Genomic DNA, 25,916 nt, shown 5'->3' with positions numbered 1-25,916 from the left:
ATCATAAAGAGTGACTCGATATCTGTGACCCTTAGCTCAGCCTTATCTTGCTTTTTCAGAGGGGTGAGTACTTACAGTGTTGAGTCTGAGCACATAAACAGGATTATCTTCTGAAACCTACGCGTACTTGCTTCAGTAATATCCGACATTCAAAAGTAAATTAACCACTCAAGCATGCACACCCTTGCAGAACAGGCTGTAAATTATACCTGGAGAGGAAAGAAAAAAAATGCTGCCCGATCAAAGATTTAGTTTATTTAATAAAACTGATGCAAGGTTATCAAGAAAGACATTAAATATCCATGCAGCAGTGATGGGGAAATAAGAGAATGTTTCACTGAAGAATATCAGCTAAGCAAAGGGTCAGGAAAGGGTAACCGTTGGCTGCCAGGACCTCGGTGAGCACAGTGAATTGTTAGTGTCCTGCACCTTCAATTTACAAAGACGGGTCCAAAGCAAGCGCACGGCAGAATAAACTGTCGAATCAATAAACTGCAGTGTGTGAACAGTGCTGAACAAGCTGTTTTCTGTGGGATTTACACACAACAACAGATCTCCAAAATGAAGGAACTGTATGTGTTGAATCTTCTCTTCTTCTCCATAGTCAGTGTCATCTCCGACGATCGTGGCGCATTAGGATAAATAAACTTCGCAGGTAGGCGAGCGCACGTTGGTTGCTTTGCGATCCTAGCAAGAACCCGTGGGCTAAATGCGGGCTTGGGAAAGCGACAGTGGCATCAGAAGAGTGTCCCAGGGGAGGAAGGCAGAGGGAGATATAAAGATATATAGACACAAGGCCCACAGAGAGCACTTGAGAGAGATTGCCTCTAGAGAGGGTAACTCAGAGATAAGAGAGTCATCCAGTAATGAGGAGAAAAGAGTTCTGCCTGGTGAGAGAGAGAGAGAAAAAAAAGAATGGATGGTAATGAAAGGAGGACATATTGGCAAAAGTTGGATCAACTTTTTGCTTCACACACACTTTTTTCTGCTCTTTATTTTCAGTACATAATCAGGCCTATTGTTGCTAATAAATACCAGTAGATGAATGAATTGAGGGAATTGATCATTTTTGGGTCTTAATGTCATAACCTACTGACTGTTTCATTCCTAAGAATCAGCTACTACTAGCTAATGCCTATGCAGTATTTTGAAATGGTGAGTAACTGAGGATGGTGGATTAGTCCCTGTCACAGTGCATGAATATCTATCTGATATTCAAGACTTGGCTGAGGGTTCTGTAACATGTTCAATTATCTTGCTTACGATTACTTTGTTTTTATAGTTTTTGGTTTAGTTTGCTGGCTAATGTTCACATAATTTATCATTTTCTAGTTATTACCTACCGTAGTTGATGGTTTTTGTTAGACCCAGGGTCACACTGCTTTGTGTGATCCTTCATGTTGTTTGGGATAACTGTAGGGGTTCTTCAGTTGACACTTCTGTACTGGATGTGGAGCTGACCAATATGTATAAACATAAAACTCTTTACAGCACTAACATTCATTTGAAACCAGAAATTTACTTAAAGCAAATAAAGACACCTAAATGTTTTTTTTTCCTCTGTCTGAAGTTAAATCACATAAATTCCCCTTATTATTTTTTTTATTTGGATTAGTTAGGATCACCAAAATTATGTACACTGCTCAAAAAAATAAAGGGAACACTTAAACACTTAAGTAAACACTTAAGTGTTCCCTTTATTTTTTTGAGCAGTATATATTTGTTGCATGCCAGAAACCCTAGTGGAACATTTTTTAGATGCCTTTCTTTGCTTTCTTAAAATTCTGAATTTTACGTCATTTGCTTGGTGTATGGGATAACTCTTTCAAACAATGTCTTCAGCTATTAACAGGCACAGCAACGTATATTCTACAAATGGAACGGCTCATTTCACCATTGTTTAAGCCACTGATATATATTCTGAGCCACTTAGCCTGACACCTATCTTTGGGCTTCTCAGTAATATTACCGTCACTGATGCAACCCGTTGGAAAATCTGAGAAAGTGGGTCATTATCGAGATCACTGTCATCAGCTCTGCCTCTTTTAGGGCGTTTTGTTAGCAACATGCAACTCTTCAGCTGATAAAAGTTACATTTGCGTTTTAACTAGTGGTTTATGTTTTTATAAGTTAAAAGGTTTCAGTGAAAAGTGTTGAATCCAACAACTGTTGGCTTATGAGAGACATACTAGGACAGCAGAGGGGTATTATACTTTAAAGAGAGACTGCACCAAATGTTCATTTTAGTTCTTGGATCTGATGCAAACATCTCAGTGGTTTTAGTTTTCATTTCTATTTTAGACACTGTTTGCAATATTGCATTGAGATACGCCGGGACAACTTTAACTAATTGCTTGTATTTACTGTTTTATAAAGAGCGAGTGGCTGAACCTGGCAGAATCGGAGAAGAAGGAATTCAATCCCACTCTGCCAAGAAGACTGGACAGAACGGTGAGTTTGAGCCACATCCCTTTCAACTTCTGGGGGCATTCTTACCTTTGGACATACCTTTTGCCTTTTGCCATGTCCAAAGCTTGCATATTAAAGACATAATACTTGTATATGTGAACTTAACATCAGTACAATGCAATTTTGCATTGTATTTTTTAATTCCCAAATTGCTCTGTCCAAAAATAAGTTAAACACTAATATTACACTGGACCACCTACAATGTTGATTACACTACATTTTTGAAGTGACATTGTTTCTATAGGCTCCTGCAATGTCACATTTGTCTTTCCAAAGTTGCATTCATTTTTTGCTAAGATCTTAGAGAATATTGTAGTTGGACCGCTGTGCCAATTGTCTTTCAGAACACTCAAAAGATTCTCAGTGGGATTTATGTCTGGACTTTGGTCAATCCATGGTCTTGGATGTCTGATGACCCTTTAACCAATCTTGTGCAATTTAAACCTGATGAATCCTGTCATTGTCACCTTGAAATACTGCATGCCTGTTCTGTCAGGGAAGAAGAAAATCACTGATGAAATAACTTGGTCATTCAGAATTTAAGTATGGCAGCCTGCCAACCAATAGTATCCTTTGAACGCATCATGTTACTTTGAACCAGAAAAATACACAGCAGAAATAAAAGAAGACATTTGAACCACTTGGTTCCTTGGCAAAATCATTTGTTAGCAACTTTGGCAAAAAAGTTGATTCTGGTTTTACTTTGGATATACATCATGTCTCTGGTTCGTTTTTGTTTTCATCATATCAGAAATATTGCCAAACTATGGTTCATTGTCAGACATATTGAACTGGAAATAATTATTTATGTTTCTGTTCCATCACCTTTGGATTATTATATAACACACTTTACACAGGTCTTAGCAAAATCTCACTCCAGCAATTGTAAGTTATTCAAACTGCTACTGCCTGACTTCTGTGAAAAATGCCTCAAGTCTTGCTTGCAGTTTATTTTGGAGTGCAATTTAAGATTATTTCTTTGACTTTGTGTCAAAGACAAACACCACATCGTATTAGGGGGCTTCTGCCCCCAATTGTTCCTAGGAGGTTCATGAGGTCCTGTGATCAGGGTCCGCTGATTGTTCCCCATACTGAGAAGAAGCCAAAAGGAAATAAGCTGTTCTCTTCAGTGACCCACAGAGTCTAGAACTCTCTGTAAAAAAAAGGGGGAACGAAATGTTACAAAACCCAAGCCAGAACCCACTAATTCGATCTCAGATTACAGCATGGCCTTGAAGACTTATAAAGTAGATAACATGCTTGATGGTTCTGTCACCTGCCCTTCACTTTGGACTCATCAGCAGCTTCTTGGTCCAAAGTCCAATTATTATGCTCCTCTGCAAATTGAAGCAGTTTTTACTCTTTATAGTCACTCATAAGTGGTTTTCGTAATGGTTATGCAATTGTTTGGTGCAATCCTTTGACCTCACTTCTCATTGTGTGTATGGAAATGCTCTTACTTTCATGACTAGCTATGAGTTCTGCTGTTGTTTCAATATTTTTTCCAACCATATCACCTCCTCTAATATGATGATTCCCCTCTGTCCATCCAGTTTTTGATGATTTGTCAGACATAGCAGCCTCCTTAGAGCCATAGACATCCTTACAATATCATATTTTCCATGTCCGCAGGATGTGTCCACCAGCATTAAATTAGTGAACACATCAATGTTGTGAAATAAAACAATCATCCGTACAATGATTATCCAATGGAATGGTCTCACCTATTAGCTTTGTTAAATTTAGTGCATGACTTTTTTTTGGACAGGCAGTTTGTACGTTTTGTTTCTGTTGCCTGATAATTTCATAATAGTAATTTGCTAATTTATCATGCTTTGACTAATGTTCCATTATCTATCTCTGCTTACTGTTTAACAGTTGTTTAAATTGATATGTATAAAGCAGAAGACAGTCTGTCATGTAGGCCTCCTAAAAATAAAAGCTGAATAATGCACAAGCATTGTGTACGAGCAGGTACTAAAATTTGTTTTGAAGAAAGAAACGATGCTCATAGCAAAAACCCAACAGGATCCTAGGGCGTATTTTTAAAAAGCTATGCTTGAGACCACATCTGTGTAAGTGCCAATGTGCAGAAGTGATGTTGTTATCTGTGTCTTAGTGTGCTAGGATGAAATGATTCTCCTCCTCTTTAATAAAGTTTAATTAGCCTATTAGTATTCCATCAAGCAACCAACTGGGAGACAATTTTGCATATTTGGAAGTACTCACAGAGGCTGACTTACTAAATAAATGGTAATAACTCTGAACCCACTCTCAGCAGTTGTTATTTAGAAAATATATTAAAACCATCCCTGGTAACAAAGTTTATCAGCTTTATATTAAATTCCCAATTTGAAGAGAGTAAAGAGCAGGCGACATGGGCATACCATCTTACATCAGGTTACCACACATAACACGACAGCCATTTTTGCTATTGTAAATTGTAATGTAAGCTATGTTAAGTGCCTTTCTTTATGTAAATAAAGACAAATGCATGAGGAAAACCATAGTGTAAAGTTTTGACAGACATATCAGATTACTCCCAGATGAGTAACTTTCTTATTAACTAAATAGCTTCAATTAATCAGAATTATTCATGTGTTCTATGTATTTAGGTTCATATCAATCTCTGACATTTATGTTATGAGACATACACTTTTAAAATGTTTATTCCACTTCACAAGTGGAATAAACAAGTTGATCTCAAAATCAATTTGTTTATTCCACAAACAAATAGTCCCCATTTATCCCTCTTTAAAAATGTCCTGGAAACAGCCCTGCTAAACCGAAGCCTTTGAAATAAACATTATCTTAAGCACTGGTGCCTTTAAATATGTTGGATATATTGCACTAAATTAAAACTCACTTAAAACAACCTGGGACATCAGCACAATAATATGTTGCGTATAAAGTTTTTTCAGATATGACATATTTGCCACACTATACAGCTCTGTGTTTTTCAAGATTTGTTTTAATATAATTGCAAGGTTAGAAGAGAAGCGCGTCTATCAACTTGTCTGACAATTTAGGTTTTTTTGGTCTGATAATATTAAATTACATATGTCCAATGTGTTCTGGCAAATACTATTGCTGTAACTGAAATATACATTCTTTGAGTTTTTAACCTGCAGTATAACACTGCCTTAACATGTACAGATGAAATGAAAATTGCTATTAATGTACATTTAGATTGGAGAGTAATGTGGCGTGGGTTTTGACACATCCATAAGGACATGTGCATAATTAATAACTGCCTCAGAGTGTAAAAACATTTAATTACTTCTTACACTAGAGGATGAGGGAAAAGGCACAATCTGTGAGCTTTAAAGATTCAAGCATTTAGTGGAGTTTGTGGTCTGTAAACTTGCATGGAAACTGACGAAAGGTTGAACCGACACAAACTGTTTGCCAGGCGACAACGTGTGGTTAGAAAAAGGCCTTGGGCATTTTGACAGACATTGTACAAGAGTGTGAGAAGAGGGTGAAAATATTTCATGGTAATTAAAAAGAAAAACCTTCACATGCTGTAGATCAGCTACCCTTTTACTTCTGGCTGTTAACATCTTGCTAAAAATAACACGGCCGTTATTCTTCTTCTTTTAATATATGCAAACAACATTTCAGCTACGTTAATATGAGGTCCGTTTAAAAGTTAATCAGAAGACAAATGGCAGCAAAGAAAATTGATTGCAAAAAAGATTCTAAAAAAGCAGGGAAAGTTGAGAAATATTCATACCAATAACTATATAATAACAGGATAAAAGAACAGCTTTCAAATGTATTTTTGTAAGCTTCCCGATGTGAACAGTCGCTAATTATTTTTGTTAGAAGCAGAAAAATGTTAAACACATGTGTGTGCATGTGTGTGTGTGTTAAAGAACAGTTGGTGATGGGGTTTTACAGATATTTTGAAACAAAGACAAATTCAGTTCCGTGCCACCAGGTAGTGCTTAGAGATGATCTATTCACTGTTAAGCAAAGATTGGATTTTTTTTGGAGTTTCCAACCAGATGGTGGTTGAGACCTGATTTCAGCAACGCAAAAATGTTCTTAGCATGTCTGTGCCTTTTTATAGCACCGCATGTTACGCTTTACTCTAGAAGCAGTTTCTCAATGTAGGTTAACCAAATGATCCCCAGATTGAGGATCAATCCCCAACACAGATCTTTATGCAAATAAATATCTCAGGTGTGGTTAAACATCTTTAAAGCAAACACAACAGTTTCTGCCTCAGCTTCAGTTCAAAGAAACAACGTTGAATATTTGCATGTCTCTACCTCAAAGGACGGAAGCCGCTATTGCTGCCAATGTTTGTCTAGACAAACCCAATATTGAACAAAGACGTACTTATTAAATTTTTTTTATTTTTTTATTTAACACCGTTTTCCATCATGTCTTCTAGAGCCAGTATATCCATACTCTTTACCGGCTGCATTAAAAGTGGCTTCCAGAAGTTTCTTTGCATTAATTTGTGACCTGAGGGCGATAACGTAGTCTCACCGGACTTAAAAATGTACCTTTGCTCAAACTAAATTTCTTTTTGAGCTCTTAAACTTATCAGAGACAAATGAAAGGGAAACACATTCCTGGAGAAATAATGTTATTCAGTGTTCAGGTTGTCTGGCAGCGATGTGACTCAAAATTAAACCCTTTCTACTTTATGCCCCTACACACTGTGACCACCTTGCAGTCTGCATTTACCCTGCTGTTATCTGAGTGTGTGTGTATATGTTTCTACCTAACCAACCCCATTTCATGCATTTCCTGTTTTATTTGTACTTACTCTCTGCTCCACTATGATGACAGAACTTGCCGACCCACTTCAGGCAACACGGGTTACCTTTGTTAAAACCGTGACAATTACCGACTTGCACCTAAAACGAGTGTCCTCTGCCAGGCGTGTTGTCCTTAAATGCATCTTTGCTCTTTTGCTTTGAAGCCGTCTTCAAAGACCACTTGATTATTTGCTGACATGGTGTCCTATTAAAATTGGTCCGCTGCAAGCAGGAGATCCACAAAGGCTCCTCTTTCAGGAATTTGCACAATAAAACATGGATGTGCAGCTGTGTGTGCATATTGGTTGTGTGGCAGTGATGAATATTCCTCTTATAACCGAGAGTCAATAGTGTCTCCCTCCAGATATTTTTTCTGCCCTAAGCCACCATGGTTTCTTTCCCTGACATTCAAAATGGAACAGCCTGTTTATCTCCCCCATTCCTCAGTTACAACCACAATAATATGATTTGCTGATGGTTTCAATAATTAATTTTCTGGATGGTGAATCTCTTCCATCATCGCATCCTCCCAGAGGCCCTGTCTGTGCTTTCATCCCTCCGTCATTTGTCTCTGACATCCCTCGCCTTGGTGCCATTCTTGGGCCAAACAGCCAGACCCTGAGGAGCGCTCACAAAGCGAGGAGTGAAGTGGATTTTAATCTCCTCTTGATCTGTTTGTCTTATAGCTGCCTTTTCCTCCGTCTGGGCTTCCTCAGTAGCCCCCAGGTAAAAGAAGAAACACCTTTTTAATTAGTTTATCAGAGCCTGAAAGCAAAGTTCATTTTTTTCTAATAACAGTTCAGAATGTGTCCTTTGGGGATGGTTGTCAAAGCTTTTGTTTATTTAATCTCTGACTTGTTTGGTTGCCATTAAGAAAAGCAGCACGGAGGGCAAACAGTGGAGAGCAATAGTTCAGCGGGGTCAACACAGAACATACGACCTGTTTCCAGCTTGGCGTCAACTAATTTGAGCTCAATATCTACTCTGACAGGACTTGTTGGCTCTTTAACCTCTCTGACTATCTTTGGTATCAAATTACTTTGTGTCATCCTGGTATCTGTGCAGAATTAGAGAACAGAGACAACATTATTCCTCATCATATTGTTACTTTTTTAAGTGAATTCATGGCTAGAGAAAGATTTAAAAAAATGAATTAGGGAGATAATTTACTTCTGGCTGTAATTGTGAAAGAACATTATTTCTCACAAGTATAATGTGCTCTTTTGCCAGGGACACATGTGGAAAGCTTGTACCAGTTAGATTGTGCAGAAAGCAGCGTGTTTAGCTCTGCTAGGTGACATTACCCAGGAACCTTTTTTGCTGAGCACATTTTAATGCGCATCACGTTGAAAACCAATGCATGCAGAAAACTTTTTGATTCTAATCTTGCTGCAGTTCATACTAAATCCATTCCTGTTTGCAACCCTGCACACTCAACTTTTCTCACTCTTTGATATTTATCTAAATGATAAATGATAGAAATAGGATCAACTTGTATTTTTACCATGCCTTCTTTGGTCTTCAAATTAGGTCTCTGCCATAGCCACTGAACTAACCCTTTTGAGCATGTGGGCGTGTGTGTGTGGGAAGATATACTTACACATGTGAACAGCTATTAGACAATCAGAACAAGTCCTCTAAATCATGAAAATTCACTTTTTTTTTTTTTAATAATCTGTCATGAAGAAGCCACTCCATGCTGCAAATAAGGATGTGAGAGGCTTTAAAACTGTGTGAACTGTCTGTGTAAATTTGGACTCTATTGGAGGAAGATTTTAGCAGGACAGATTTTGAGCCTTTGTTTATTAATAGAACTATTTTTGAGCAGTTTTCACATTTAAATCGTCACGTCTTCTTCAGATATTTTAAAATGTCCATGTGAAGTAGGGTGTTGTCATACTGTTGATGAGGAATACCTTGCACATATTTCAACAGTATAACAACTTTACAGGTGAAAAAAAATAACTACTGACGTCATTAACTTGCAGCTAAGAAATTATACATTTGTTAAAATATTTAAGTACTGTTTATTTATTTGTTTGTTGTTGTTTTTTTGAGAAACTGCAATTAATAATAATCTGCTGACTGAAGTGAACATCATGCATCTCTGGCTAAGGTTTTACTTACTTTTTCACCAATTTAGGTATAGTGCTGTTCAACTGATTTCAACCACAGTCAATGTATTTGCAGTAAAATATTTTTTAGACTAATTTATAATTTGTTGTACCAAAAACAATATTTTTGCAGATAATTATCAAATTTCTTTTTGCATTGTAAATGTGAAGAACAGTATGACTGGAAGAAATATCAAGTCAGTTTGACGCTGGTGTCTCTGAGTGACAGAAAGGGAAAGACAGAAATATGCTGATTGTAGAGATTTTGGATTTGAGAGACATGCACGAGTAGCTGAAGCCTGAATTTGCTGATGATGCTGAGGATTTCCTTCCAGAGCTCAAGAAAGAAAGAATTCAAATGACCTTATATTTGAAAGTTTAAAAGGGACCTCAGTCGGTGTAGGAGAGATTTATTTTGTGTGCTGTAAATGTACTGACAGATTGCAGTGAAATCTGTCAGTACAATATATTTTTGAGTTTGATTGTCATTTCATTTTTGCTAAATGCTTTAAACAATTTTGTTCTTGTAAAAAGTTTGTTGTTAAAATGCACATTGTGCGGTATCTGAGAGGTGAAGAGCAAAAAGCTGAATTATGGATGGATGGGACAGAAACATGCAGAGAGCGTAGGGTCGGGACAAGCTGGTTATGCTTTCATTACACTGAACAATATTGTGAAATACGTAGCTTCATTAATTTGACAGCAATATTTTCAATATCTCTTTAAATGACATGGCTTTCATGTATTATATATCATGATTTATTTGTCACATGCATATTTAGATGCACATTATTCTAGAGACTTGCTTTTACTGTAACAGATGTGAAAAGTACATGTTAAATTATAGATATAGAGTGAAGCTGTTATAAACCATGCATAAAAGCGTTTATGTTGAATAAAAACCCGATGCGCATGAAATGCTATTACATAATAATGTTTGGTACACAGATACATTTTGAAAACCTCACATATTTACACAGTATTTTAACTGGGCATTAGCTTGAAGACTTTATCTTTGGTCTTTTTGTTCAGTCAGATGAATCTTATTTTTCTCAGCAGAACACTGGATGTCGGCAGCACATGTATTTTCTTTTATGCGTTTCCTGTTTTCTCCAAGGATGAGCTACCAACCAAGACGAATATTGATCTCCCCCCACAGCATTATAAAAAGAAATCTGGCCAGATGGCAGCTGGGTTGACAGCAACAGCAGAGTGTTCAAAGCAAATATTATTACAACAGCGAAAAGTACATCTGACGTGCCGTGGCAAAGGCAGCAGAATCTTAAAGTCAAATTGCAAAAGTCACGTAGTTTGGCCATGTGGGAGCAGTTTGACAGCGTACGACGCCAGACTCTGAAATTGTGACCGCTGAGAGATAAGGAAGCAGGACTCATCTTGTTACAGTCATTGAAATGTGTCGGGTCAACATAGTTTGTTGATATAGAGCCAATTCAAAAATGTCATCAAGACACTTTGCAGGGCAAACTGATACAGATCCTGTGCAATTACAGTTTGTGTAATTCAGTTCAAAGTAAATGTAATTCATCTATCCATCAATTTTCTATAATTCTCTTATCCTTGGGTTGCCTGAGGGTGGGTGCTGAACCCCAGAGCTCAATAGGCAATAGGTGGGGTAAACCCATAAAAGGGGCAGAATTATTCTTGTATCATAACAAAGTAACTGTTACTGTTGTTATAGAAATGCTATATTTATATAAAATATGACTTCAAAAAAAATTACTTCCAACTTTAACAAGTTGAAATTGGGCCTGTGTCTCTAAAAACTCCTCCTTCTGAAACTCTGCCTTCAGGAAGTCGTCATAACACGGCTCCTCTAACACTTTCACAACCTTTTTTACCAGAATTGGACTTAAAAGTAGCTCTTATAATGAGCTCTGCACATGTTCAGTTTCGCCAGGTGTTTGCTTCCTGCTGCTGGCTTGTCTGAAGGAGCTGAATGAGGGCGCTGTGGGACGGGACTGCTCCGTGAGGTGGAAGATCGAAAACTTGGAAAACTGCAGCTCCAATGTGAAACCTGGAGCCTCAAAGGCTAGGCCCACTCAGGCATTTAAATGTTTGCAGTGGAAGATTAAAGGATTTCTCAAACATATATGAAAGGATCAAGGCGACACTCCAGATACGCTTTTGATGCGAGAATAACATCTTAACATGATGTAAAACTCAAAAAATGTCAATCCTACATAATACTGCCCCTTTAAAAGGTCACCACTTCATCACAGGGCTCAGAAGGATTCAGTTAATCTCCAATCATTCAGTCAGATCCAGACCCAGCTCTGCACAGACTTATTTAATAGTGATTTTCTAACAATAGAGTCAAAGTGTGATGGTCATAAAACATGTCTAAAAAAAAACTGATTTCATTAACTTGTCACTTTACGACAGCACGACCTCTTAAGCAAGCATGGGGCGACAGTGGACATGCCTGCTTCCTCTACTCTGAAGGATTGGGTCTCTATATAAACTGCCACAAGAGAGAGCCAAAAATATCACAAAGACTTGAGGTGTTTGTCCAGCCCTCCAGAGTGAAACAGACATGCTGCAGTCAAACCAAACAGCATTAGGATCAATCTGCTCTCGGAGGCACAACAAACACTTACTCAGCAGTAGGCTGGAGGTCATAATAGCATGGCTCATTGATGTGAAAATTGAAAAGCTCAGCAAACTAAATGCATTTTTTGAAATTCATTCGGCTTACATTCATGTAAAGAATGTGCCGGCCCCTTTTTTAATGATCCGCTTGTGTCATTTGCAGTTGTTAACTTCAGCTAAGGCTCTGCCAGGTTTCTCTATCTGGCACGCACAAGGCGTATTGATGGTGGTACGTCTGAATAAGGCCATTTCTCTTCTGGACAAATACTTTCTGTAGCACTTAAGAGCATGCATGATTTCTCTCATCCTTGATTGTATTTTATATTAGCTTAATTTGGAAGCTACTCAAAGTGGAGGTTTTCTCCTCTGCTAAGCTGTTGCAGTCAGGCCAGTATTGGAGGAAAAGGATTACAAGGCTCCATTTTCCCATCACTCTCCCAACTGTTCCACATTTTATTGTCCTATTAACTTTTGGTACTTTGACAATGTGATAGTGGCTCACATTCGTTGTTTCTTTCTTTTTTCTTCTTTTTTTTGAGTATGCAGAATCTTTTGGGAACTTGTTCCTTTACTTTGCACTTGGTCATAAAATAATCTTTAATTTAAAAGTTTCATGTAACTAAAGAGTCCAACTGCCATTCTTACGTTGTCCTTTGTATACTTTCATTATAAATCTGACTTGTTTTAGTTTAATGCATTTTAACAATGATGTCAAACTTTTTCAAGGCTTTCCTCGAAAAGACATGTTTACATTTTTCTTGATGAATAAAGGTTAAATGAATAAACACAATAAAAGTAGCGCTGATATGCTGCTTGTGAGTAGTTGCAGTAAAACCACAAATTTTACCTGCAATAAAAGAGAAAATTCAAATTCTAACTAACATACTACCCTATTTTTTTCTACTTTTTGCTGTTTAAAGAGTTCAACTTTATACTTGAGTGCTTAGTTGAAGATTTTTTTAAGCTGTTTTTAATAATTAGTTTGTGCCATATATGGGCATTTGCTTGGGCTGCAAAGCTTTCCATTTCATCTGCTCTCAGTAGAATTGCCTCCCTACACTGGAACATTTAAGGCATATCCAAAGAATTAAAGGTGGCAATGAAAAGTATTTTGTTCTGTTTTAATAAATTGTTTTTTTTACACATTTTTGTCTACTTTGAACATGAGTTGTTTTTTATTTTATCTTATTAGTTGTGTAGCTTTTGATTACATCTGCATTTTGAAGGGACTTTTTAAATATTCTAACTTAAATACTTGTTGCAGAGGTTCTACCAAACAGCTTCTATTGTGCTTGTACCTTCAGATCCAAGAGGCAGTTATAGGATCTGCCATTTTCAGTAGTTGTGTTTGCTAGAAAACAAAACAAAACAAAAAAAAAAACACTGCCAGCAGTACCTGATATAGCCGTACTCGTAAAAGTAATGGCAGAGTTGGTGATTATTTTGGATCCCTGTACGTAATAAAATCTATTGACTTGTTCTCAGATCCAACAACACAATCACAGCACTTTATGTTTACACATCAAAGAAGCAACAGATCTGAAAATGGTTTGACTGTTATTGCAGATATGCTTAATGGTCCTTAAAATGAACCCATTAGATAAGGCTAATTAAAGTAAAAGGAGACACTAGCCTCAGTTGCAATTTCTTTGTCAACCAGACATGTATGTGTTGATCAGTGAGAAGGGAATAAGCATGGTGAAGCCTTTTATTTTTAATGCTACTCTGTTATCAAATTTGATGGGTAGCAGATGAAGATTTTTACACAAATCAATGAAAATTTAAAAAAAAAACAAATTTAGGTGAGGCTTAGAGACAAAGTTTTCCTCGTCACTTGAAAGCAAATTTCTATGCAGCAAGACGAACTGGATTTCTTGCGCATATTGATTGATCACGCAGATGAGAATAACGCGATGCTTTAGATTAGAAGGATGAGAGGGGAATGACAGTAGATGAGAGAATCACATTAAGGAGAGTGAAGGAGGGGTGGCAGCATGTGCTGCAGTGCTTCTGCATTACAATTGATCGACTGCTTTAACCACCAGTGCTGCTCACTGAAGCTTTAAATAGATGGATAAAACTCTCCTTTACCCAGCTCTCTGTTGGTCGCTTCTCCTCCCTGCCTCCTTGATGCCTTCCTCCTCCTTTCACATTCACCTCCCTCTCCCTCTCTCTTTTCTTCTTTATTGGCTCTGCTGTTTACTCCTGTTTCCTGTTTCATTTATCTCCCTTCCTGTGCTCCTTTGCCCTCAATGCTAATTTTTCTTACCGACTCCACTTATCTGTGCTTTTACTCTGCTTTCTTTTTTTCCTGTGCTGTCTCTGGCTCCTCCTTACACTTTCTTTTACTTTGATTTTTTATGAATGTTTCTAACTGATCTTTGTGGTTTCTGAAGGATGTTCACACATTTACTTTCACCTCCAGCCCCGTCTTTTTAAGTTAAGTTCTATCAACACGAAATTTAATCGATATGGTCACAGCAGATAACTTCTCATACTCAGTCTGGGTTTGGCAAAGGAGTCTGTCGATGGCTGCTGTCACCATATGCTTGCTCACAAAGAGGAAATGCAGCCAAGTTAACCCGTCAATGAAAATGACGGGGCTTCCTTAGATGGACCTCTTTTGAAATCACATCATCAACCAATTTTGACTGTGCTGTATTGTAACCTGGACCCAGCTAGAGTGGATGTAAAAATAAAGCTGTTCATGTTTTGTCCCACTTTAATACTTCAAACCACCAAATAAATGCTAACATCAGAGAAATTAATACAAAATGCATTTGTATGTCATGAAGCGAGGTGAGGGTATTATGTATTTTCCATCACAAAGTCCCATTTTGTAACATAATCAATCTTCAGTTGTTATTAAAATGCTGTGTAGCAAACATAACTTAAAATAAATTTGACTTTGTGTCTCAGAGCTGTATCTCCTGCCACAGACTGCTGCCGCTAGTCTGTAGGAGCTGTGTGGGGAGACGTGTGGATGATAAACAAATGGGATGAATTGTATAGCAATTTAATAACTTGCCCATGTAAATATCAAGACATATTGATGGTGTGGATTTTTTCAGTAAAGTTTAGCACTCTGCAGGAATCTGATATTACTAAAAGAACATATTGAACTAGGGGACAAAGAGAAAATTATTTACTGCATGTTACAGTTAATAAAAATCATGTTTTGAAATAGGTTATTTGTTACATTGTTTTATCTGCAGACACAACACCATGTTAAATCATTTTATTATGTTTTTAAAGTGTTTATATTGTAGTGATACCGGATTAAAAACACAACTGGATTAAATATGAAATTGCATAACATTCCTAAAAACACTCAGCTGAAACTCAAAACCTGAGTCTGCGTTAGTGCTGGCACCATTGTGCTTCTTTTTTTTTAGTTTTGCTAGAGAATAGAGCCCTTGTAGTAATCCTGACTTGTCCTCCAATCCCCCTCTAACCAGATACGAGCCTCATCTTTTTTTCCTCGATCTTTTTGCTTTCACTTTGTCTCCTAGTTGTCTTCAGCTCTCATTTCCTCGCAGCAGTAATGCCATTTTTCAGCTAAGTGAAATGAGATGGGTTTCCTCCAGTGCTAGACAGATGGAGGTGAGGACAGGTCCAAATCAGCAAGCAATTGAAGCTCACTGCACCACAGACTTATCTTCTCTGTGCTTCAAGGGAATATGACAGAGCAAACAGCCTTGCAGATGTGCTTTTACGTATTTGTGCAGGCTGTAAAGAGGAAATGTGTTGCTCAGTTATGATAAATGTACACAACAAAGTCTCCCCTTCACCATTTTCACTGGGTTCCTTTTCATCACAGTTGGGGGGGAAGCGGCTTCAGATGTAGCATGTCTACAACCCAGGTGTCATTTCTAAGGTGAGAGAGGAAATTACAGCATAGGATCAAATATTGGCACAAAATCCTCTCAAGTCTGTATTTCTAGCCAGTCTGACTCTAATAAACATAAGCAGGTTGTTTGATCAGGTTGGAAACCAGGTGATGTTCACATCCGACACCAGCAGCAGCTCAAACACAACCCATTAGGTCCCTAATGGAGTCAAGGCAGGTATCATTCCTTGATGTTGGGAGCCAGATGGTAATGACTCGTACATAACACAGGCCTTTGATCTTTAAACTCTGCACTCGGTCTCATTTAACTTGGGCGTTTTATATAATTGAGCCATTTCAGATTGCCGTCCCTGGACGGAGTTTAAAACACACTTTGTCTTTGATCTAATTTTACCAGCCTTGACATTTTATCCAGGCCTTTGTACTTCTGTAACACATGTCTGTTAAACATTTCTGATAAAAATCACTGTGATCAGTAGTGGTCGTTTCACCTGCAAATGTTGGGATACTTTCTTTTGCTTTTATTTTCTTTTACTCTTGTTTTTTTTTCATCTCCTTTACCTTATTTTATCAATTTTTTTGTCAAATAAATGTATGGGATTTTTTTGCTGTTGGACACAATTCTCAGAGTCAGTGAGTTGTTTTAATCTTTTTGTCATCTTCAACACCAACCAGTCGTTCTTGTCTGCTGTGGCGTTTATGTCACACTAGAGATTGATTTGCAGAATGAGATTAACGCTCTGAGAAAATAGCCCTCATTAAGCAGCTCACAACACAGAAAGCAGAGCGTTTACCTCATACCTTTCACCATTTTTCTTCTTTGCCTTTGCCTCTGACTCATTATTTTTCTGCCTGCTTCAGTTAGTCGAAGGTTAGAGTCTGCGAGCTGTAAAATCAGGAGAACAGCTTGATGTTTCGCTGCATCAACTTTTAACTCCAGAACCACAATGTGCTGATTCTCCTGCTCTGCGCTTTTCTGCAAACTTACTTTTGCAGCTCAGAGATTCAGTTTGTCCCCGCTGTTCCTTGTTAGGCCCTGATGCAACCAAGGATCCGTGTTTGAGAGTTCGCTGTCCTCCTCACAAAGTATGTGTCAGCCATGACTTCCAGACCGCCATCTGCACTAATAACAAGCAACCGTCACACAGGTAAGAGACGGCCGGACTACATTTTGAATATAAAGCAGTATAGAAAAAACTACTAAGAACATTTAGCTGCAAATGATGAAAAAGGTTTTATCTATAAACACTGGATGTTTGGATGTTCATTGGATGAACAGTAAAGCTTTGTGTAGCTTTTACATTTTTTTTTTCTTTCCAGTGTTTTTAGAATAGACATTTCTGAATATAATTTCCAATAATAATTACCTTCACTTGACATTTTGTTTTTGTTTTCTAATTTTAAAAATGTCATTATAAGGACATTATTATAGCCCCGAGGTGGACAATTTGGGTAAACATTTTGGCAAGGGAAGCTAAAGGTTACTTATCAAATCCAACCTAAAAATCCAATATGGCTGCCTCACACACATTGCATAAAATTTTGAGGCTGCAATAATTGACATTCATTTGAGTTTGGCTCTCAAATCAGTTCGTACAATACAACCACTACTAGGAACAAAATCATATGTATTCTATTTTGGGATTAAATGCAAACATTCATATATTTATTTATGTTTAATTTTTTCACTTAAAGAATAAACAGCTTTTATTGATCATGTCAGTCCCATATGTGGTGGCAGCACTAAAGCAACTAGAACTATCACAGGTTCTAGTTTTTGAACGCTTATTATAATTTTTGTTTCCTGTATTTATCTCAGTTCAGCTCATATTCATAGGCTCAATTCACAAAATAAGAAAAAAAAAATATCATAATTTTTTGCCACTTTCCAAGGGTCTAATTCATACCAGGAGCAACTGTTTAAGAATCACAGAAAATCACTATACGTCAAATCAAATAATCAAATTCATGCCAATGAAATTAAACTCTCTAGCAAGAATAGATTCAGTGACACACAGTCCAGTCTGAATGTTGATATCTATGCAAAGAAGCTCAGTCAGTTCCCTACAGTCACTGATTTTGCAGCAATCTCTTCTCCTTAGAAAGCACATGGCAACAGTGGACAGATCATCAAGCTGACTATGCAGCAATCCCACACACTGAGCAGGCTTGTGACGATGGTTCAAAAGAGTGATGCCAAATTACCAGCATGAGACTCGTTCTGCTGGACTAGGCATAGTGTGAGTGTCCATATTTTATGACAGATTGGGGATTTTCTATCTCAGACAGAAAGCAACACACAAAAAAACAAAAAACCTGGCCTAGGATCCGTTTTCTATGGCATAGGGTTTATGGTGCCTGCAGCTCCATTAGTGGACCGGTCTTGGAAAGAAAAAATAGTTAAACAGAGAATGACTTGGCAAGTATATCTATAGGGTGACAAACATGCATATACTTTGTTTCTTTAGTTTCTCTGTCTAGGACAAATACACACAACAGTTATTGTGGTAACTGTATTCAAAAACAAAAGAAATCTGTTTAAGACTAGGACTGTCTTCAATTCCATGTAAGTATATCACAAAGATGTTTTCACCAAAAAGGTTTTGAAATTACATTCCCATCTTTGATTGAGTGCAAGATTATCCTTCTAAAAATATCTGAAAAGTGTGACATACGTTTGCTCAAAGTATAGTGCCACAACTTTAGACGTCACGTGTTTAGTGATTTCTACAGCAGATTTGGTTTACTTGAAGTTATGATGATTTGCCACATGTATTTACCCAGCATATAAGTCTCCACTCTTCTTCTTTCCAAATTTTCCAAATATAAAGGGTCATACGTAATGAAATCTCCATCTTATTCAGATTTTTTTCCCACACTTGTTCAGAATATAACTATCAATTTTAGCATTTTTGCAAGACTTTATTATCAAGCATATTATATTTAATGTTTGTGTAGAAGTAAGGCAAATTTAGTAAAGAAGATGTATCATATTCTAAAAAGTTGGAGTTAAACAAATTGCTCAGAAGTATTGCAGAAAGTCGAAGCTCATTATCCTAAACACATCTGGGTCACAGGCTTTTCACAAAAGTGTGAAATATAGCAGCGTTTTGTGCTGAAATCTTTTGAGAGTCACATGCGTTCCACTGACGGATGCGTGCATACATATTCTTCTTACAGTACCAATTAATTTTTATCACACTATCTGTTTGCTCCATCACCACCCAATTTGTTTGCGTTTTCAACCATTGTTAATTTTTTAAGGATTTTCAATTTCTCAGTTCAACAAGCATTTTCTCAAAAAAGAAATTGGAGCATATTTTTATTTATTTATTTATTTATTTTTTCTCTCCCTCTCTGTATTGAATGTAATTGATTTTCCCAAGTCATTAGCTCCCAAGAATCTTGGTCTTAATCCTTTCCTTTCTGCTACGTTCATTACAAGTCCTATTTGCCGGTTAATATGTTAGATTATTCATCTGGAATTGGTGTTTTCCCAATAGTATTGTTCACTGAAGCTTGATATATAAATATATATTTTTCCATGAGATAAATTAGTTGTAGTAATTAGCATAACACATATTTATTGTCCTCTCAGAAGACAAGTCTGAACTTGGTTTCTGCAAATATTTGCAGAGATATTGTGCAGAGGATTTGCACCCTGGTGGCGGGTGTAATGTTTATTTAGATGTTATTCACTGCTTGAAGGCATTCATACATACACTGCTTACTTTTGTAATTCTCCCCAAATCCGTGCACAGATTAATTTTTGTCTTTTCTAAGGAGCTGTCAACACAAAGATAAAAGGCAGATTTGCTTACAGTATTTTTGCAACAGAGACGGAAAATTAACATAGCAGCTATTTACATTATCAGCGAGGTGTGGTTTAACAACCAGGAAGTTCAAAGAATTAAATCATGGCAAGACTATAAAGCTTTTTTCAGTGTCTTGCAATAATAATTCCAGTCTTTCAGTATTTTCTTACGTCATTACATAACATATACAGACTGTACATTTAACATGACGCATCAACATATAAAATTGCACAGAGTTTTCACCTTTTTTTATTTTTACAAATAAAAAAATTAAAAGTGGGATGTGCTTCTATTAAAATGTTTGCTAAAAAACAAAAGGTCAAAGTAGTTGCCTTTAGAGTTCACAGCTGTTCTGTGAAGGGCTCAAATGCTCCCTATAGAAAACATTATTGAACAAACAACATGAGACTAAGGAACACACCAGATGGGGCAGGGATAAGATTGTAGAGAAGCTTAAAGTAGAACAAGGTTATAAATCCATATCCTAAGCTTTGAACAGCTCACAGCTCTGTTCAACCCATCATGTGAAAATAGAGTAAAGGATCATTGCAAACCTACCAGGATGTGACCATCCATCTAAACTGATTGATTCTGAGCAATCAGGGAAGAAGCCAAAAAAGCCTGAGTCAACTCTTGAGGAACTACAGAGATCCAGAGCTCAGGTGGAAGAACCTGTTAGTCTTGCACGCCACATACGTCAAAGAAGCCATGAGAAGCCAAATTTGCAGTTTTCTACAAGTCACTTAATGGAGATGAGACAAATATTTCACTTTCTGGCCAACATGCTAAGCCTTACATGTGATTAATAACCAATGTTGCACATGCCTCTGAAACATGGCGGTGGCAGCATCAGGCTGTGAGGATGCTTTTCTTCAGCAGGGACATGCAAAGTGGTGAGAATTGAAATGAAACAGATAGACGTATCAGAGAAAAAGTAAAACCATGTATTCTATTTCTTGCACATTACATTTACATGAAGCACATTGTGTTTAGGATTACAGATACTTGGACTGAGCAGTGTACATTATTTATCTCAGTTTTTCAGCATATCCTCACAGACACCTATCACACATGGATGCATGTCATTAACTTATACCAGATTTCCACAGTTTATTCAAAACAATAGACCTATTACGGAGCCATCTTCACCTGCTGCAGTGGTTGATATTCACGTTTTATATCTCTGTGAAAAAGTCTGTTTGGCTCTCATTGCAGCCGCGCTCGATGGATCAGGCACCAGGGTGTTCAGTAGAGCACTTAGATAGCAAATTGCGACCAGATTTGAATCAAACATAATTATAGTGGTTGTTGAAGAGGCCTCCTTGGACCAATCAGGATCTGCTTCATCTGACCCTGACACCCAGAGACACTTTCTCCTCTGTAGAGAAGTGATTCTGTTTGAAAACTTTCAATGGCTGTAACGTTATGGCTGTTAAATTATTTTCACACACACACACACACACACACACACACACACACACACACACACACACACACACACACACACACACACACACACACACACACACACACACACACACATATATTTAATGTATCCTTTCTGAAGTGCATGGCATTTAGCATGGTAATATTTTTGTCCTATGGTTTCATGGTACATTCTGGTAACCTTTATAAAAAATAAAAAAATAAAAAAACTTTCAGAGTCATTAACTTCTAAAATACTTTTTCTGTTTCTCTCCTCCGCAGTGTGAAAGCCAGGAAAGGCAGCGTGGGCCACAGGCATGGGGTTGAACCTGGGCCTCATGGGAAATGTAGGCTCTGCTCAGCATCCCAGTCATCTGCTGTATGTGGCTCTGATGGACACACCTATTCATCTAAAGTGAGTTTAGGATTCATATTTTTTGTTGAACTTTACCCTCAGTTTTTCTCTTGTTCTATGTCTTCACAAACCAATTGCATAAAATCCATCAAGCTACTGATCAGTATAGGCAATCAGACTTTCCTGTAACATCTTGTTTCCACCTCTTTGTCTTTGCCTGCTTCAAATTCTAATTCCTGTTTTTGTCTAAGATCTCTCTATGCTTTGTTGGCTTTAACAGAACATCTCTGTGAGTCTGCTGGTAAATGACCTAACTGAGCACAAAGACAATTTTAATAAGTACTTCCATCTGCTAGAAGTCATATTTGGACAGTTTGTAAAACTGCCTGACTCTAGTTTTCAAGTACTAACTCAAAGCTCCTGATCTTGTGCAAACAACATAACAGGCACACAATTTCATGATCCAGGAAAAACGTCAAAGATTAAACTTTGTGATGAGTCAGAAAGTCAGTGAAAGGAGGAAGATCAGAATTAGTGTGAAGACTGATAGCCAATACTGAATATAAAGGTTATAGATAAAAGAGGAGCTTTGTCCTTGATGTAACACTCCGTAAATTCTTATTGACATCAGCTTTTATGTCTCCGTATTGTCCTTGTATTCAGTCATTTGGATGGAAGGAGTGAGGCCATACAAGTGAGCAGTATTAGACTTCACTGAAGTGCTGTTCACAGCTAAATTAAAGTCATGCTGGAGCTTGAAAAGTGTAGTGCGAGACTCAGTTTTACTCGGTTATTCATATAGTTTTAATTACAGACTTTGCCTAAATGCTTAATAGTGTTGAAGGACAAACCACACTCTTTTTGTTTTAAAACACAGACATTTAGACATGGCATCATTGTTCTGTTCCTTTAAGAAGACTTTCTGTTTTTTTGCCTCTACTGTCAGCATCTATTTTACAAAGCAAATAGCAATTATGATTTATTGATGCAACAAAGGCTTTGGGTTTCCATAACTAATCTCAAGGCATCCATAAATAAGAGCAAATAGCTCACATTTGATTCAGGACAGAGCATCGTGCAGTACAAGTGATGATCATTTTGCTCCTTCGTCATTTTACACGTCAGTAGTTTTATTCATACAGTCGTCTGTTTTAAATTGTTGAGACATTTGAGCATTTCTACCATAAGTTAACACAGTAAATCATAAAAACACCTAAAAGTGAAATTAAATTGACATGTAATTGTTTTAATAACATGGTAGCAAATAGAAGGATAAAATTATAAAATAGTAAGTTGTGGTTAGTAGGTATAGGGATTGTGGGAGGTCAAATAGACGTCTTGCCCTTCAGTGTTTACTCGTTATCTGGGAATATTCCCCATTTGTGCTGTGCACAATGATGAACAATGTTTCAGGACATCTGGATTTAGACTGTTGCAACATTGTAAAAATGTATAACCTGAATATAAAAGACGAAAAAAAAATCACTTTAAAAAGATTTATGGATTAACTTTGCAACAAGATCAGATACTCTTCAGGGAAAGAGGTGGTGAGTTATATTTTTGTTGACATTTCTTTCCCTTTTTTCAAAGATGGCAGCAGATTTTTTATTTTTCTGATTCCAGCTTTTAGGAGATGTTAATGTGCAATAAAGTCCGTTTCTCAAACACCAGGCATCGACATAAATGAACACAGAAACAAGTGATTTTCTATAAACGTTTGCATTGTACCGCAATTAAATGCAACTGCCTACAAAGATCATTTTTGCTTGGCATTACACATAAATTATTCTTTCAATAGCATTGTGATTTATGCTGATGCACAACCTCTTCCGTTCTCTTTCTTCTGCTTTTCCCTCATACTAGATCCAATCCTAGTTTCATATTTATTACCCAAGCAGTGTCTCGTTTATTCCCTCCTCCAGATCGGAGGTTTAGGATTTTAGGTGTCCTTTGTCAACTCTTGATTTCGTTTGGGGTTTATGTTTATCTGTGGCTGGTACAGATTACCACTGTCTGTTTCTCTCAGTCTTTGTACAGGTTTAAATAGACTTTGCAACACTTTGTTTTAAAAGTGCACCTACTTCACATATTCAAACTGTAGCAAATGTAATCTTAATTGTAATCAACGTCTACTTCAGTAAGCCATTGATGTCACTTCTTTGAGAAGCTACAACACATGTGACATCATGGAGGCTGGATGACCTATCCACACCACTCATGTCTGCTCTTCACACTGACTTTGCCTTTTTTTTTTTAATGCCAGCTGACTTCCTTTTCACATTCGTCATCCTAGAAGAATGACTCAGCCTGTGTGTTTGAAAAGAGGCAGGAAGTGCACCTCCGTAATGACCTGTCTGCCTGAGAGCCGAGAGTGTGTTCAGTAGAAGGAGGAGGAGTGCTAAAGGAGAAACAAGAGAAGCAACAAAGGCAGGAGGTCTGGGAAATCCCTCTGCTCTCTGCGGCAATTTCAGGTGGAGGGTTCAGCTGGCTGGTGGAGTGATGAGTCCCTGTGGTCCAACTTAAACTCTGTTCACCGTTGAGCTGCTGGTCTCGAGCTTATTCATGTTTTATTATTACATTACATGCATCCTTTGTCACAACCACACACTCTCATGCACACTCTATATCCTATTAAAAGGACGGCGCTCTTATCTCCTGAGAGGCTTCAGTTAAATCCATTACTTCCCTCCTCCTAAATCATCTTTTTTCCTATCCCCTTCATTTTTTTTTCCTTCTCTCTTTTTTCTCTTTTTTTTTCTTTCCAACCACATTAGGTGTTAAAATACTCTTTCATCAAAACCACATTAACCTGTGGAGAAAGACAAACATAAAGATTCATGGGGCCTGTCTGTGTGCTGACAATGATTAGAGGAGGTCATCCATTTCCAGGACTTTCTCACTGCTTCTCAGTCTCCCTCCTCCTCCTCTTCCCGATAGCTAATTCAATATGTTGGAAGCCGAATAAAGCACGGCTCCTTTGTCAACAAATTTCATTAAGCAACATTAGCAGTGATATCAAAGAGGTGGCAGGGAGGAAAAAGATGGATCTAAAATTAGAACATTAGAAATGAGAGTGTGTGCATGATAACGCCAAGGCGCGATATGCGCATGGAGGTTCATGCACAGTCATGGTCTCACACCTACAGATCTCCTCGTCATCATCTTGCAAACAGAATTTACATAACTCATTTCATTTTTCATTATTCCTTTTGGAATGGTCTTGTAATTGGATTTTTTTTTTCTTCAACATGTCCAAACAATTTCTTTCCCTCCGCTTACCTGAAATAAGATTTGTACTGTTAAATTACATTCAGAAGTGCTCAATCTTTTCCTCTTTCTTTGCATTAGATTTGTACTGCAATAAATTATAAAATGTCACTGGGCATCTCTGTGTCTGCGGGTGTGTCTACATGGCTGACTAATGGACACATCTGTTCATCGAAGATAAATGACTTTCCCTGACGTAGCAAATATTCCCCATAATCAGCACAACTCCAAAAATTTGACGTTTAAGTGTTTGCTATCTTGTAAGTCAGATATGTTTAGTTTTTGTGAATAGTTGTCCCTGGTAAAAGAGCTCTCCAGAATTCACTGTATTTATTTTTTTATCAGTGTCAGAATTTTGTTCTAATCATTCAAAGATTTATTTATGTTTTTTTTTTTTCCTGACTGTTTTCTTAATATTGATTTTTGGAACTTCTCACATACTGCTGGATTATTAAATATTCACATGCTAAGAAGTTTAAAAACTGCTTCACAAATGTTCAATAAATTATCTATTTATCGCGGGGTTTTGCCATTTCCAGTTTTTTTTTTTTTTTTTTTTTTGAAAGATACGTTTATGTTTCGCTTTCGAGACTAGAGTTTGAAAATTTCGAAGCAATTAGAATTACATTTGCATTAGATGAACTTGTATGCGTTTATCACGGTCATGTTCACAGACATGGCATACACTGCCATTTAATAGCACAAGTAGCCTTCCTGCTCCACATATTGATATTGTTATTTATATGTACCCTATTTGGTTAAAAAGTGATGTAGGACTGAATGTTCCCTGGATCCGACATAGTGTTTGGAAAGAGATCTTTCCTGTCACATTATTTTCCACAGGAATAATATATATATATATATATATATTTGTATAATCTCCCATCATTTTTGTTCAGTAGCTGAGTCAGATGTCTTTATATCACAAGGTTGCTTTAATCTTCTGGGATTAATAGAAATGTTTGCTATTTTGTTGTCCTTCCAGTGCAAATTGGAGTTTCAAAGCTGCTTGTCTGCGAAGACGATCTCGGTTAAATGTGATGGACAGTGTCCTTGCTTACCTGGCCAGGAGTTCAGCAGACCATCACATAACACAGAGAAGGCTGGTAAGTACAGCGCCTCCCTGGCCGACTTTCATCTGGTTAGAGAAATAAGTAGGTCAATTAAGCATTTCCGTGTCTGTCCTTTGTCTCTGCATGTGATTTAACGAGTGCTTTGAACATAGCATGTAGATTA

General features: G+C 37.3%; 1 protein-coding gene across 1 annotated transcript in view; it reads left to right on the top strand.

Annotated features, from left to right (window-relative positions):
• spock1 (SPARC (osteonectin), cwcv and kazal like domains proteoglycan 1) overlaps nucleotides 1-25,916 on the top strand; it is a 117,004-nt gene that overhangs the window by 72,612 nt on the left and 18,476 nt on the right. Inside the window, exons 4-7 of the mRNA XM_081611400.1 lie at nucleotides 2,377-2,451; nucleotides 16,852-16,966; nucleotides 21,341-21,473; nucleotides 25,666-25,786. Of these exons, the coding sequence (XP_081467526.1) occupies nucleotides 2,377-2,451; nucleotides 16,852-16,966; nucleotides 21,341-21,473; nucleotides 25,666-25,786 (444 nt within the window). The remainder of the gene's footprint in view (nucleotides 1-2,376; nucleotides 2,452-16,851; nucleotides 16,967-21,340; nucleotides 21,474-25,665; nucleotides 25,787-25,916) is intronic.

Source organism: Poecilia reticulata, chromosome 10, assembly GCF_904066995.2.
Source record: "Poecilia reticulata chromosome 10, P_reticulata-male-v2, whole genome shotgun sequence".
Lineage (NCBI taxonomy): Eukaryota > Metazoa > Chordata > Actinopteri > Cyprinodontiformes > Poeciliidae > Poecilia > Poecilia reticulata.
Note: the sequence above shows the minus strand (reverse complement) of the source record. Positions and strands in the feature narration are given on the sequence as shown.